Source organism: Mustela putorius, unplaced genomic scaffold (assembly GCF_011764305.1).
Source record: "Mustela putorius furo isolate JIRA1106 unplaced genomic scaffold, ASM1176430v1.1 tig00003983_pilon_pilon_pilon, whole genome shotgun sequence".
NCBI lineage: Eukaryota > Metazoa > Chordata > Mammalia > Carnivora > Mustelidae > Mustela > Mustela putorius.
Window position 1 is genome coordinate 3,060,946 of NW_025422123.1, and position 16,013 is coordinate 3,076,958.

The window sequence follows — 16,013 nt, forward strand, 5'->3', positions numbered from 1 at the left end:
AGGGTCTGCCTTGGCTCAGGTCATGATCCCAGAGACCTGGGACTGAGCCCCACATCCTGCTCCCCACAAAACGGGGAGCCTGCTTCTCCCTCTGTCCTTCACCCCAATCACATTCTCTCTCACTCACTTTATTATTAAATAAATAAATAAATAAAATCATCAAAAAAAAAAATAAGATGATAAAGCACAAGGTAAATACTTGATCAAAATGGATAGGTAATTTTTGACTCAAGAAGCCTGATAAGACCCTAATAAATCATTACTTAAAAGTTGAGAGGAAGGGTCATTACCAAGCTTATTTAAAACTAATAAAAATCAATCCCTTTTTAAGACCAGCCTTATACATGCAACACTGTGGGCAGTTTTATACACACACATACACAATTCCTCACTAGATTACTATAAATGAATGTTGTTATTTTAGAGGAGAAAAGACCATTTTCTGTAAAATACTTTTCAAGAATTTTTTTTAAGTAACTCACTAAAAAAAAAAAAAAAAAATCCTTCATAAAATGCTGACTTTTGTCCAAACTGACTTAAGAGATCTTGCTGTATTCTTAGATCTGGAAGGATTTACCTGAATCTGAGCTCTATTTCCAGCAGTGATGTTAGAAACAGTCCAGCAGGCTTCTTTTCTGATTGATTCCTTTGGGCTACTCAACAAGTGTAAGAGACATGGTAATGCAGAGCAATTCAAAATTACCTGAAACAGAAATCAGGAATGGTAACAAAGTCTTATAGCAAAAAACTACACAACGATAGGCGAATGATTTACAGAAATACAAAAATCACTCTTGAAAAACTAAATTAAGAAAAAAGAAATTCATCTCAAAGTAAAACTTAAGTGCTCGCTACCTTCTACTCTCCCACTTCACCAAACATGCTGCATTAAAGTGCTCTGTCAAACCACTAAAATGAGAATAAGCAGGACACTGAGAAGTGTGTCCCTCATATTTATGAATACACTCAAGAATTCAACTGATACGACACTTCAAGAGAGATTTAGTGACTGATCACGATCCAACCTCTAGTTTAACCAAATGAAATAGAAAAAAAAAATCAAAAATTTTCAAAGTACCTGAACTCAGAATAGATAAGAAACCTCAATGTACAGAATAAGTCAATTTTTTCATTCAACTTTTTTTTTACTGTTCTGCTTTTCTTTCAGAACATACTAAAGAAGTACGCTCTGAGCAGAGAAAGACAATTATATGGTTTTACTTGTATGTGGAACATAAGGAATAGCATGGAGGACATCAGGAGAAGGAAGGGAAAGATGGAGGGGATTTTGGAACTCAGAGCGGGGAATGAACCATGACAGGCTATGGACTCCTCTGGGAAACAAACTGAGGGTTTCAGAGGGGAGGAAGGTGAGGGGAATGGGTTAGCCTGGTGATGGGTATTAAGGAGGGCACAGACTGCACGGAGCACTGGGTGTTAAACACAAACAATGAATCATGGAACACTACATCAAAAACTAATGATGTACTATTTGGTAACTAACAAAACATAATAAAATTTTTACAAATTTTTAAAAATGTAAATTAAAGTGAAAGTAAAAAATTAAAATACTTTGTTTTTAAAAAAAATAAAATAAAATTTCAAATATAGGGAGTGCCTGGGTGACACAGTTGGTTAGGGATCTAAAACCAAGGTTTTGGTTCAGGTCAAAATCTCAGGATTGTGGAGACTGGGTCCCGAGTTTGGCTCCACGCTCAGTGAAGAGTGTGCTTGTCCCTCTACCTCCCGCTCTGTCCCTACCTTCACTGCTAATGTGTGCTCTCACTTTCTCTTAAATAAATAAATAAATAAATAAATAAAATCTTTAAAAAAAAAAAAAAAAGGAAGTATGTTCTACTTTGTTCCTTTACATCTTTACACTCTTCCTTCCACAGCATAATTCATTATGTTCCTATTTTCAGAATACCCACAAGATTTACATTAAATTTACTTGCTGACGAATGTATGAAGCAGTGTACCAAAATTCTGCTGAAAAGTGTTATGTTTAAAAGGGCATTCTCATTTAAAGAGCTATTTTAAATTAATAACTATCAATTACTAAGGATCAACTGTTTAATAACTAATATACCTAAATAGGACTTGAAAAGATTAAATGTGAAAGATAACATGTAAATTAAAATAAAGTTTAAGTTATGGTGGCAAACAAAGGAGAATCTAATGTGTTACAGAGTTTGAGTTCCTATCTTCAAGAAAGATTGCTCCAGATCTAAGTCAATTGTCATCACACCTTTTCTGGTATCTCACTATTCTCCAAAAGACAGACAGACACACACACACATAGTTACAAATCTGGAAAATATTTCCTTGCTATCTTTTCTTCCATTCTCGTAATCTAGGTCTTCAATCTGCTATAAAAGGTTGGGGTACCAGGTGGTGGGTATTATAGAGGGCACGGATTGCATGGAGCACTGGGTGTGGTGAAAAAATAATGAATACTGTTATGCTGAAAATAAATAAATTTAATTAAAAAAAGATTAAATGTAATAAAACTCAAAAAAAAAAAAAGGGCCCTCCTATTTCCAACCAACTCCATGCTTAAACTATAATCAATCACCATTTCACCAACAGGTTCTTCTCCAGTCAAGATTAATGTCTCTTAAATACAACTCACACGGGGCACCTGGGTGGCTCAGTGGGTTAAGCCTCTGCTTTCAGCTCAGGTCATGATCTCAGGGTCCTGGGATCAAGCCCTGCATCCAGCTCTCTGCTCAGCAGGGAGCCTGCTTCCCCCTCTCTCTCTGCCTGCCTCTCTGTCTACTTGTGATCTCTCTGTCAAATGAATAAAATCTTAAAAAAAAAAAAATACAACTCACATATGTCTGCTTCTACACCTATGATCACATAAATCTCTTCTAGTTTACTTAAATTCTTCCCCAACTTAAGGATATAGCTTTAGTTACAACTTCTTTATGGAATCTACAAAGATTTCTCAGCACAGTGATTTCTTTTTTAAAGTTCTATAGCATTTACTGACCAATCAGTTCTCAAGAAACATAACTGATAAGTAATTTGCTTTGCTTTAATATATATTTTCTCCTCAATTTTATTTTAAGTCCCTCAAGAGCCATCCTACTATTTTGTACTTCTTTGTATTGATATAGATCTAGGACAGTGCTTTCACATATAGCTCTTCAAGGCTGATCTTGATTATCAAGAATATGCTTACTGTCACATTATAGATGCTTATATAATTATGGTAGTGCTAAAGTCTTGATTAATATGTAAACCAAGTAGTATGAAACTAAATAAATTTCTTAAAATCCATTATCTTAACAATTTATCATATTAAAGTCTGAACTCACCTGTGTTTGAATATCATCACCAGTCACAATATTACCAACTGCTCTTAATGCAGGCGATACAACTTTATAATCATTATGCCTAAAAATAATAAAAATATGAACTTAAATACTATGCAAGAGTTAAAATTTACAAAAGAATTGCAAAAATAATACAAAATAGTCCTATATATCTTTACCCAGAGATCCCACTCAAGTTTCACTAATTATGCCAGTAATACTTCTGTAATAGAGAATCTAATCCAGGCTTATGTATTATACCCAGTTGTTATGTCTCTAGTCTCTTTTAATTAAAAAGTTTCTATTTTTTTCTTTATTTCATGATTTTGGCATTTATAATGATCATAAAGCAATTATAGGTTTTGTCCAACGTTTCCTCATGATTAAGATACAAATTATATACTCTTAGTTAGGATATCACAAATGCAACCATCTTTTCAATACATAGGATAGCATCTGATACCTGTTTTGTCCACAATAGTGGCACTGAATTCCAGTCACTTAAAATGGTGTCGGTCAGATTTCTCCACTTCAATATACTGTTTTTCCCTTTATAATTAATATTTTTGAGAGGATATACTTTTAGACTATGTTAAATCCCATTCCTTAAGCCTCTTTCACCAATGACTACTTTCACCACCTCTTGATGTGTATTGTCTGAATTATCAATATTGTTTGTTGCCAATGATAATTTTGTAATACCATCATTCCAACTACATGCTTTTCAGTCTATCTATTGATCTATCTACTTATTTTAGCGGGGCTCATGAATTCCTATTTTATTCAATGCTATAACATATTATTATAATTTATTTTAATGCTCAAATCATCTGAAGCTTGGAAGTTAGAACAGCAGAAGTCCCTGCAAGCGGGTTTTTTGTGTTCTTTTGATAGTTCTTCACTCTTTAAGCACTTACTACTTCCAGGTTCATCTTATTTTTTCTCAATCCCAGCCCTAGAATCAGCCATTTGTCCAAGAATTTTGGTTCCTGTTAATGAAGAGTAGCATTTAAAAACCAAGACCTGGTGTGTTCAGCTTTTTAGTATAGATGTGTCACTATTCCCATGCCCTTTAAGAGGACATATACACACACATACACACACTTATTTCTACATCTATCTCTTTATGTTGAAAGCCATGAGTTCACATTCTCCAGTTCTAATCTAATACCACTAGATTATTCTGGCTTTCCTCCTTTCCATATTTATATCTCCATTCTCTTAGAATAAGAAACTGGCTTCTGATCCAGCTAGGCTGTTATCCATCATGTGTTGCTCCAGCCTGCTTGTTATGCTGCTCTAGTGGGTGCCATCCTCAAGCTTGAGCCCTGATCCCCCCATTGAACCTGCCTGCCTACCCTTCTTAGATGTTGTCTTTGGAGTAGAGCCACAACTCCTTCTCAGACCTCTCTTCTTTGTGCCATCTGCTTCATTTGAGCCTACCTAATGGCTTTTTGACAAAAGGAAGTAGTATAAAGTCTTTTTAAAGAAAAAAGATCATTTTAAAACAAATTATAAGTTTTTAACTTCTTTTATAAAAAATATGTTCTTTTTAAAGAAGGTAGCAATAATAGTCTAGCAAGTGGACTTTTACAGCAATTAGTTACTTAGTGAACAATTACAGTTACTGTAATGAACAATTAACTAGATTACTGGTTCTGTACAAGCATTCCATATATACCTGTTGAATTAAGTCCCTGCCAGTCATAAAAAGATTAAAACCAGTGAAATACATCCACAAAATGATAGTTCCAATTAAGGATGGGATACAAATTTAAGAGGGTCAACTCTTCACATTATAGCTGTTCTGAAAAATGAGGCTGATGGCTTTTCAATACTTCCTGAAGATAGTCACTTTTAAGATCTTTATAAGGCCATTACTCTAACTGCTAAATTTAATACACAATCATAAATTATAGTTACATCAAAAGTTCCACCAATCTTCGACAGACTCCAGAATCAATGACTGCTTGAATTTTATCATTGGGTCCATCAGAAAGATAAGAAAGGGCCCAGCATACATCTGCTAATACATCTGGGTCACTGCTGAACAACAATCGTGACAAGACATTTAAGCAAGGTGAAACCTGGAAGAAAAGAAAAGAGCCAATATTTAACAATTTTCTCTGTTTAAGACCAAATTTCTTTAGGAAAAATATAGAATCCCATTTTAAAATAAAAATTCAATGCTATAAAAATGCCGGAAAAATTGAAATGTTCTATTGTCTTAAAAAATAATGATCGTATACGAGAACATGTAACTGATTTTTTCCAATTAATCTTTTTTTTTTAAAAGATTTATTTATTTTAGAGAGAGACAGCACAAATGAGCTGGGGGAGGGAAAGAGGGAGAAAGAGAAGGGAAGCAGACTCCCCACAGAGCAGGGAGCTCAATGCAGGGCTTGATCCCAGGACCCTGAGATTATGATCTGAGCTGAAACCAAGAACTGGACGCTTAACCAACTGAGCCGCCCAGGAGCCCCTCCAATTAATCTTACATTAGATATGTGTAATTTAAAACTTTTTTAAGAGTAACGAAATACATGTTTGAGATCCCCTATCTTTAAATCACACACATAACACACCCAAAAAAGGCATACCAAAATTAAGAGAAGTAAAAATGTTTTAGTTAACTAAAAATGTTTCATTTTTTAAGTGTTTAATATGATCATGAAATATGATCTAACTGAAATAAACCTCACCCTACTCATTACATGTACATTACTAGAAACAAATCTAATAATCATTTGAGGACTAAAGGTGTAGAAAATACAAAAAGAAATCTGAAAGGTTTTTAAACAAAAGTCACTAATAAACTGTACTTCTTAAGGTACTGAAACCCTGAATTTTTAATTACAAAAAAGAAAAACCACATACATGACAAGAAATTTTAATCTCTCTAGCATTAATATTACAACTACTTAGTTGTGAAATGAGCATATCACTTCACCTCTCTGAGACTCAGTTTCCAAATCTGTGACACAAAGGCTGAATTAGAGAAATTCTATGATCCTTCCTTTCTCAAACTAGACAGTCCTAGATTCACTAGCTGTATGACCATGGGCAAATTATTCTAATATTTCTGAAACACAATTTCTTCACTTACAAAACAGGGATTAAACAATATTGTTAAATTACTAAAAATGCATGTAGCATCTTAGAACAGTGTCTGACATACAGTAAGCACAGACATACTAGCTCTTTTTATTGCCATGATCAGTATTGATTCTACTACAATCCTTAAAGTTTTTTCAAAGAGGTTTTTTTTTTTTAAGATTTTTATTTATTTATTTGACAGAGAGAAAGAAATGGCACAATCAGGGGGAGCAGCAGGCAGAGGCAGAGGGTGAAGTATGGGATCATGACCTGAGCCAAAGTCAGATGCTTAACCAACTAAACTACCCAGCTGTCCCATTTTTTAATTTTTTTTTAAGATTTTATTTATTGGACAGAGATCACAACTAGGCAGAGAAGCAGAGAGAGAGGAGAAAGCAGGCTCCCTGCTGAGCAGAGAGTCCGATGTGGGGCTTGATCCCAGGACCCTGGGATCATGACCTGAGCCGAAGGCAGAGCCACTGAGCCACCCAGGCACCCCCTGTTTTTTTTTTTTTTTTAACAGCAACCTAAAGTATACCTCAGATAAGAGCTGTATATGAAATTTAGATATACCACAAATAAAGAGTAATGACAACTTTTTTAAGGTTCTAGTACTTAAGATAAATTTTCTCTTTACCTCTGCTTTAAAGATTGCCGGTACATAAACTATAACCTTCTAAAAATACTTATCTATCTTTTCACTGGGCCCTTCTGTCAGGATGACACTAGGGCCCATGAACAAAAAAAAAGGTTGCTTTTTTAAAAATATTTTGTAATAGATGTGCTTGTAAGTTAATAAAACAAATCTGTACAACTGGATCCTTTCCAAACAATCATGCCTTCACGCTTGTCAATGACCTCCTCCTTCCTTGAAGAGAAATGTGAGAATCATTTTTTTAAAGCAAATAGAAATTTTTGAGTTAAAAAATAAGCATACAGATCTGTATCTTTTTACTGATTTAAAAAACAAAGCACTACAGATTTCTAGTTTTAAGGGAGCAAAATAAAACCATTTCTGACCCACAGTCTTCTCAGAAACAAGGAAAAGAAGAAAGTGAAATATAAATCCCATTTCTAAGTAATATAGCAGACATCTGTAATCATGCCCACAATATATTGTGGACAGGATTATGAGAAGAGAAAGGGGATACCTCAATGCCTGGAGAGGGAACTACCAAAAAGAAGAAAGCTAATTTAAAAAAAGAAAGAAGAAGAAGAAAGCTAATTTATCCTGCAACAATCACTTCAAAGAGCCTAAAGAATCAAAAGTGCCAGTTATCACAGAGGGCACAGAAGAGGAATGGTGCTAAAACAGAAAGAAACGTTAAAAGGTTAAAGGAGAAACACGTTAGACTATAGGTAGGTGTCTAATATTCTTAATGCTACCAAAGACTAGAGGTTTATTTTAAGGAACTGAAAAACGAAAAGTGAACTATAGAAACTGAACTTTGGGGTATCAGATATAGAGTTTGAAATAAAGCATGAGACCAGAAATTACAGATTAAGTAAAAGTTTGTATACTGACGGATGAAAGCCTCTAGTCCTCCTCTAATGTCCAGCTCGCCCCTCTCCAGTAGTATTATCTGTTCTACACTTCAACCCAATCTATTTACTTTCCAGCAGAAGACTGGAAAATCTGTCTCTGGAGAAACGAATGGTCTCAGAAAATACAGAAATTTTGAGTTCCTCATAGAAAACATGGTTTTGCTGCCCAATTACTCTATAATGAAGCCCAAGAAATGACGAATCTAAACACTTGCCTCTCTATCTATTTTTCATTTTAGCTTTTAGTGTCTGCCTCCTAAGTATGTCCAGAGTGCCCAGGATCACCAGTTATGTGAAATTTCCCAGTAAAAAAGAGACTAAGACAAAAAAACCATAAATAAAATAAAAACATACAGAGAAGCAGACACCAGAAAAAAGAAAACATCAAAAAAAATTATAAATCCTCAGGTAGATAATCTGCTGAGTCCATAAAAAAAGCTGTAACACCGATACAGAAAAATTCCACCTAAAGATGAGTAATCTGAGAACAAAAAAAATCCTTGAAAATTATTGTGAAAATAAAAATTTCAAAAAAATGTGAATAAAATATCTCATAGAAAATCACAGAAAAGTTATTAAAAAAAGTCTTAAGCCTTATTAATATAAATTACAGTAAGTTTGGAATACATAAATAACCAAAAAGAGTCAACGATTCCTAACTGAGGAGTTTATATTTTAGTGGAAGAAAGATTTTTTAAAAAATTAAATGTATAAAACTTTTTTTAAAAGATTTATTTGTTTGACAGACAGAGATCACAAGTAGGCAGAGAGGCAGGCAGAGAGAGAGAGGGGGAAGCAGGCTCCCTGCTGAGCAGAGAGCCTGATGCAGGGCTTGATCCCAGGACCCTGAGATCATGACCTGAGCTGAAGGCAAAGGCTTAACCAACTGAGCCACCCAGGTGCCCCATATAATACATTTTTTAAATCATATATATTAAAAGTTACTAAGAAAAAAGTTAAGAGTAAAATGTGGAGGTCAGTGGCTGGGGTAGTAAGAGATTACATTATTATGTAGGATAGTTGCAGTGGAGCTCATGGAAAAGGTAACTTATAAGCAAGCACTTACAGAAGATGAGAAAATTATGCAGACATTAAGCAGATATTAAGCATTAAGCTGTAGGCCAGTAGTTCTCAAAGTGTGGACCATGGACCCCTGAAGGATTCTTGAAACCTTGGGGGGAGATGCCAAAACCATTTTCATAATTATACTAACACAAAATTGGTCTTTTTCATGTTGTTGATATTTGCACTAAAGTTACAAAAGCAATGGTGGGTAAAACTCAGCACAAATCAAGGCAGTGATACCAAAATGTATCACAGATCTTTGTATTCTTTATGTTCACAAACTTGCAAAGAAACAGGGTAGGGGGATGATGCCTGTTTCATTTAAGAATTTACCTTGTAGAAGCAATAAAAATTACTAATTTTATTAATTCTCAATTTTTGAATACATGTCTTTTGAAGACATTGTGAGATGTAATGGGAAATATGCATATACACACACACACATATAAAATACATTTAAAAAATATATCTACTGCCCTATTTGAGAACCAACTGCAGATATTATCATGGTACTTCACCCCTAAAACTTCAGCATGTGTCTCCTAAAAAAAATGGCATTTCTTTACATTCTTCTAAGACGATATAATTGTCACATCCAAAAATTTTTCATTGGTACAATAATATTTCTAAGGTCTAAAGCAAATTTAAATATTTTAAGCTAAGACTTAATTTTGATCCGTGATCTAATCAGTAATTAAACATTGCATTTACTTATTGTATCTCATTAGTACCTAAAAATAAAGTCAGATTTATTGAGGTAAAAATTACAGTAAAAATAATTCTTTTTAAGTATACAGTTCTAGTGAGAGTTCTGACAAATACATTCAGTTGTATGGCTACCACCCAATCACAAGACAGAACATTTCTATCATGTCTGAAACTACCCTCCTGTCCCTTTCAGGCAATCACTGATCTGATTTTGTTTCATAGTTCTGTCTTCCCCAAAATATTATATTAATGAAATCATACAAAACGTAGCATTTGTGTGTGGTTTCTTTCAATTAGCTTAATTCTTGTGAGATTCACTCACGTTGCTGCATGTACAAGGTAAAAGCTTCTTCCTTTTTATTGTTGAATCACAGTCCACCTTATGAATGAAACATAATTTGTTTATCCATGTACCAGTTGATGTACATCTGGGCTGTTTCCAATTTTTGGTGATTATGAATAAAGCTCTCATAAACATTTATGTACAGGTCTTTTTGTAGACATACTATGTCCTATTCCCTGGGTAAGTATACCATAATCCTAAGTAGCACAATAAGAAACTGCCTTCTTACTAAAGTGTCTGTGCCATTTTACATTTTTACCATCAATGTTTAAAAACTTCAGTTGCTATCCATCTTGTTGGCACCTGTATTATTAGCTTTTTAGATTTTAACCATTCTAACAGATGTCTGCCTTTACTGTTTTTTAATCTTGAATAGCTCCTCAGCCTATTTGTGTGCTTTCATAACACTGATACTCTTAAGAGTCCAGGACATTTATTTCACAAACCATTCCTCACTTCTGATTTGTCTTACTGTTACCTCATTATTAGATTGAAACTAAACATTTCCAGCCAGGGTGTTACATAGATGATGAGGTGTTATTTTTAGTCATGTCCCATCTAAAGGGACATAATATCAGTTTTCCCCTCATTAGTAACGTTGAACTTAATCATTTGGTTAAGGTGATTGAAGAATTTTAATTCACAAGAGTAAATAAATTCTCAACAGTAAATAAATTCTCAACAGTAAATTCTCAACAATAAATAAAACTCCCTCCCATCCCCTTTGTAATTAATAAATATTCTGTAGGGCAATACTTCCGAACCACATCAATATTCTGTCCCCCAACAATCTTTCACCTAAATGTTTTAGAACTCATTGATGATTCCTGCCTAAATCACTTATTAGCATGGTGGTTGACCTTTCTAATATGAAGTCCTTCTACAACTATTAACTGGCATCCTTCTGTAAAAAAGAGCTTTCTTTCCCCATTTTTTAGAATTAGAATAGACTCACAGATTTTTTTTTTAAGATTTATTTATTGTCAGAGAGAGAGAGAGTATGTGCACACAAGTAGGGGAAGTGGCATATAGAGGGAGAAGGAGGCTCCCCAATGAGCAAGGAGTCCCATGCAGGACTTGATCCCAGGACCCTAGGATCATAACCTGAGCTGAAGGCAGATGCTTAACCAACTGAGCTACCCAGGCTTCCCAGATTCTTTTTATTCAATATGTTAAAAGTATTTCCTTTCCATAATTCATCTTGATCCTCAAACAGTACCAAATTTGGCTAGAGGAACCCCTACCTGAATATACTTCGGAAGTAGAGCCAACAGAATTTAACTGATGGAGTGACTATAGAGAATGAGATAAAAGAGAAAGCAGGCAAAAAATGTTAAAGTACCTCATTTAAAAATGGAAGATGGAAATTCTATTAACTGATATGAAAGACTGCTAGCATAGAAGGTTCTGGGGGAAAAGAACAGGAATTATATTTTAAATATGTTAAGTTTAAGATGTCTATTAGATATCCAAATAAAGATGCTGAGTTTGGAGTCAAAAAGAACATCTGAGCCAACCACTGGAATCTGAAAGTTGCTGGCATGTGGATGACATTTAAAATCACAGAAAGGGAGTATCAATAAGGAATTGAATGCAGATAAAGAGAAGAAAAAGCCAAAACCATTCACTTTGTACTCTCAACTTTAGGAGGAAAAAGAGAAGAGGAACTAATATATGAAACTGAGACAGAGCAATCATTGAGGTAGAAGGAAAACTTAAGAGAGAAGTGGCCTGAAAACGAAGTGAAAAAAAAATTACGTAGGAAAAGGAAGAGATCGAATGCATCATATGAAGGCAATAGATCACGTAAGGTGAAGACTGAGAAATCAATGTGATGTAGCAAGTCATTTAAGATGAGGTCTAAACATTCGCCCCTGGATTTCACAATGTGAAGACACATGTGCACTTAGTGAAAGCAGACTCAGTGTAGTCACTGAGGGAAAATTCCAACTGAAGAGGATTCAATAAGAATGAAAGGAGGGGCGCCTGGGTGGCTCAGTGGGTTAAGCTGCTGCCTTCGGCTCAGGTCATGATTCAGGGTCCTGGGATCCAGCCCCGCATCGGGGGGTCTCTGCTCAGAAGGGAGCCTGCGTCCTCCTCTCTCTCTCTGCCTGCCTCTCTGCCTACTTGTGATCGCTGTCTGTCAAATAAATAAATAAAATCTTTAAAAAAAAAAAAAAGAATGAAAGGAGAGAGAGGAGACAATGAGACTAGACAAATGAGGAATTTTACTATAAAAGAAAGCAAAGAAGTAGATGGCAATAAACATGAAAGCTAATAAGGCTTTCAGGGACCACGAAAAGATTTAATATGAGAGAAATAACAGTATATTTTCATAGTATTGAGAATGATGTATTGAGAATGTGCCCCTTTGGGGCACCTGGGTGGCTCAGTGGGTTAAAGCCTCTGCCTTAGGCTCAGGTCATGATCCCAGGGTCCTGGGATAGAGCCCCTCATCTGGCTCTCTGCTCAGCAGGGAGTCTGCCCCCTGCCCCCACCTGCCTCACTGCCTACAGATCTCTCTGTCAAATAAATAAAATCTTAAAAAAAAAAACCACCTCTAAAAAGCATGTAATATAATTAGAACACTAAAAGATCTCAAAGTTTAAGTAATGCCTTAAAAAAATGCAATACTGGGGTGCCTGGCTGGCTCAGTGGGTTAAGCCTCTGCCTTCGGCTCAGGTCATGATCTCAGGATCCTGGGACTGAGCCCCGCATCAGAGTCTCTGCTCAGCGGGGAGCCTGCTTCCCCCTCTCTCTCTGCCTATTTGTGATCTCTCTCTTTCTCTCTGTGTCATATAAATAAATAAAATCTTTTTTAAAAGATGTGTTAAGCAGGAAAAAAGGAACAATGAAATATGGCATTTTAAACTAATTATATATTTACAACTATTATCACATAATTATTATTTTAACATATACACATACAGATGCATGCTATTTTAAAAGCAAAGGGGGTAAAAACCTCCAAACTCTTAAAAGGACTTTGTATTTTAAAGGAAGAAATTTCAAATGAAAAGCAATGCATAAACCAAAGTTCACTGGGTAAAAACTCAAACAAAATATAGTTATCCCATACCATTTTTTAAGAGATAAAATAAAGGGAAAAATGAAGAGGGAGATATTGGAGTGGTAGACAAACCATGAGAAACTATAGACTCCTCTGGGAAACAAACGAAAGGTTTCAGAAGGGAGGGAGGTGGGGGGTATACGTGAGCCTGATGATGGGTATTAGGGAGGGTATGGACTGCATGAAGCACTGGGTGTTATATGCAAACAACGAATCACAGAACACTACATCAAAAACCAATGATGTACTGTATGGTGATTAACAGGACACAGTAAAAATAAGTAAGTAAATAAATAATTAAGAGGTAAAATAGATTACTATGATTGCTAAAAAAAATGAATATATATATAATTAGCAAGCCAATCTATATATGCAAGTCTAAACCTACAAATAGCTGGTGAAGGATTCACCATCATCAGTTGAATTAACCCTTATTACCTCCTCAGACAAAATATAAACATTTTCAATTTTACAATAATCACTGCCAAATGATGTTTTTATATATAATTTTTTAAAAGATCATTGAAGGGTACTATGTACCATATAAATATTCTTTTCCTTGTATTATACCCAGGTCAAATACACATACCTTGTCCTTCTACTATTAAAGTGAAAATTATAAAAAATTCTTTTACTCTAACTAAGGCCACTGGTGCAACATTATTTCATAACGTCCTTCCTTGGGGAACTGTGGTATATAATTTACTCAAAACTTTTCTAAGACACATATCTATTAAACCAAATTTCTGATTAAAATAATAATTTTGGGGGTACCTGGGTGACTCAGTAAGTTAAACACCTGACTCTTGATTTTGGCTCAGGTCATGACTTCACAGGTCATGAGATCAAGCCCTGTGTGGGTGGGGAGTGGGAGGTCTCTGATCAACGGGGATCTGCTTGAGATTCTCTCCCTCTGCTTTTCTCCTCACATGCATGTCTGCCTTTTCTATTCTCTCTCTCAAAGAAATACAAATCTTTAAAAAAAAAAAAAAGCCTTTTATTTTTAGCATACTTTATAATGCTTTAAACTAGCTTCTTAGTCATGTTATGTACTTGTCAAAAAACATGGAATAGAATTAGGCATGGATGGTTACAGAAAAATTTTATGAACTATGATTAAACCCATAACATGCTACAGGGTATGGGAAAAGATCAACAGATTGATGGGGGGGTCCTGGGTGGCTCAGTCGTTAAGCATCTGCCTTCAATTCAAGTCATGATCCCAGGGTCCTGGGATCAAGCCCTGAGTCAGGCTCAATGGGAAGTCTACTTCTCTCTCTCCCATTCTCCCTGCTTGTGTTCTGTCTCTCACTGTGTCTCTGTCAAATAAATAAATAAAATCTTAAAAAAAAAAAAGGTCAATAGATGATGGTACCAATTAGATTTTAAAGTCATGTTGGTGGTTCAGATGAAATGTGGCTAAAATCATGCATTTTTCAAACTGGAATGGTAAAAGTATAAATGAGAAGGCATACCAACTCATGAATCATATTTTTCAATTAGGAATTTATTATTTTTTGCCTCCAGCAACTTTTAAATCCTCACCAGATTTTGAGCTCTTCTTAGTGCTATGGTCAGTATTTCCCTTTCAATCCTAGATACTGAATTAGAAAGAAGTATGATGGTAGCCCAGAAATTTACCTACATTCTATCTTTTTAACATCTTATTGGTAAGAAAATAGAACTAGGTTAGAAATTTATTAATAATTTATTCTTTTAGCGGCAGAATATGAGCAGATGGGGGAACAGATATTTGAAACAGATAAAAAGTACACTGGGAAAGCACAAGCCCCTGTGGACTAATTACTTTTCCAATTTTACAACTAATGAATTACCTTAACCTTTTTGGAGGCTTCAATTTCGCTTATAGGAAATAAATGAGAAGAACTAGATTAAAAGATTTCTAAAGTCAACACTAACATACATAAACATCAAGTGACACTGTTTGCTAAGAGGCAATCACGATGTAAAGTAACAGTAGAAGGGAAACTTCCTTTCTGTTGTATATTCTCTAGACTTTGAGTATGTGCAAATATTGTCTAGTCAATAAATAATTACTAAAAACCCATAAAGTTCCTTCAATCTCTAAAAGTCTATTATAAGGAGACTAAGAAGTTTACATACATAGATTCCTTAATTTGTATATTTTACTCATACCTTACTAAAGTTTGGAGGAGGGTTTTTGCCTCTACATAAATTTGAGAGGGCCCATACAGCATTTCTGGTTGTTGTAAGTCTGTTTGAATTTGTTAATAACCTGCCAAAAAAAAAAAAAAAAAAAAAAAAAAAAAAAAAAAACAGAAAAGGAAAAGAAAAAGAAAATTGTCACTTTATATTCATTTCTTCTCTTTAGCTATTTTATATCATAAAATATAAAAATTCTCAATATATTTATTACACAGTCAATGTGGTAAAGTAGGAAAAAGTAATTTAAAAAAATTATATATATATATATATATATGTATTTTATTTTTAAAATTCTGAATCTATGATCTGAATGGATCCTTACAAGACACAAAACATGTCCAAAATAAAGGGGGTCATGGAAAACTGATTTACTTCTATATACTTTATTTTTTTAAACCTTGACAGATTTACTGTTTTTAAGTCACAATATAAAGTAACAGATAATACAATTTTGAATATGAAATCTTTACACTGGGACTTTTGAGGAGCAGAAAAGGGAATGGATTAATGTCTTATCAAAAGTAGCCTAAGCATTACAAATTAAGGCCAAATTATCTTAGTAAAAAAAAGAAAAGATACAAAACATTGGGTTTGGTGCTTAATTAAAATTATTCACTATACTTTAAAAAGAATATTAGATTACATTGTTTTAAATGAAAATAATACATTTCAGGAAGCA

General features: G+C 34.4%; 1 protein-coding gene across 3 annotated transcripts in view; it reads right to left on the reverse strand.

Annotated features, from left to right (window-relative positions):
• KPNA5 (karyopherin subunit alpha 5) overlaps positions 1-16,013 on the reverse strand; it is a 50,483-nt gene that overhangs the window by 11,202 nt on the left and 23,268 nt on the right. For all 3 annotated transcript variants that reach the window (XM_013063024.2, XM_013063023.2, XM_013063020.2), the window contains 4 exons: positions 15,305-15,404; positions 5,244-5,407; positions 3,324-3,402; positions 578-703 (listed from right to left, as the gene is read on the reverse strand). In XM_013063024.2, coding sequence (XP_012918478.1) covers positions 578-703; positions 3,324-3,402; positions 5,244-5,407; positions 15,305-15,404 — 469 coding nt within the window. The remainder of the gene's footprint in view (positions 1-577; positions 704-3,323; positions 3,403-5,243; positions 5,408-15,304; positions 15,405-16,013) is intronic.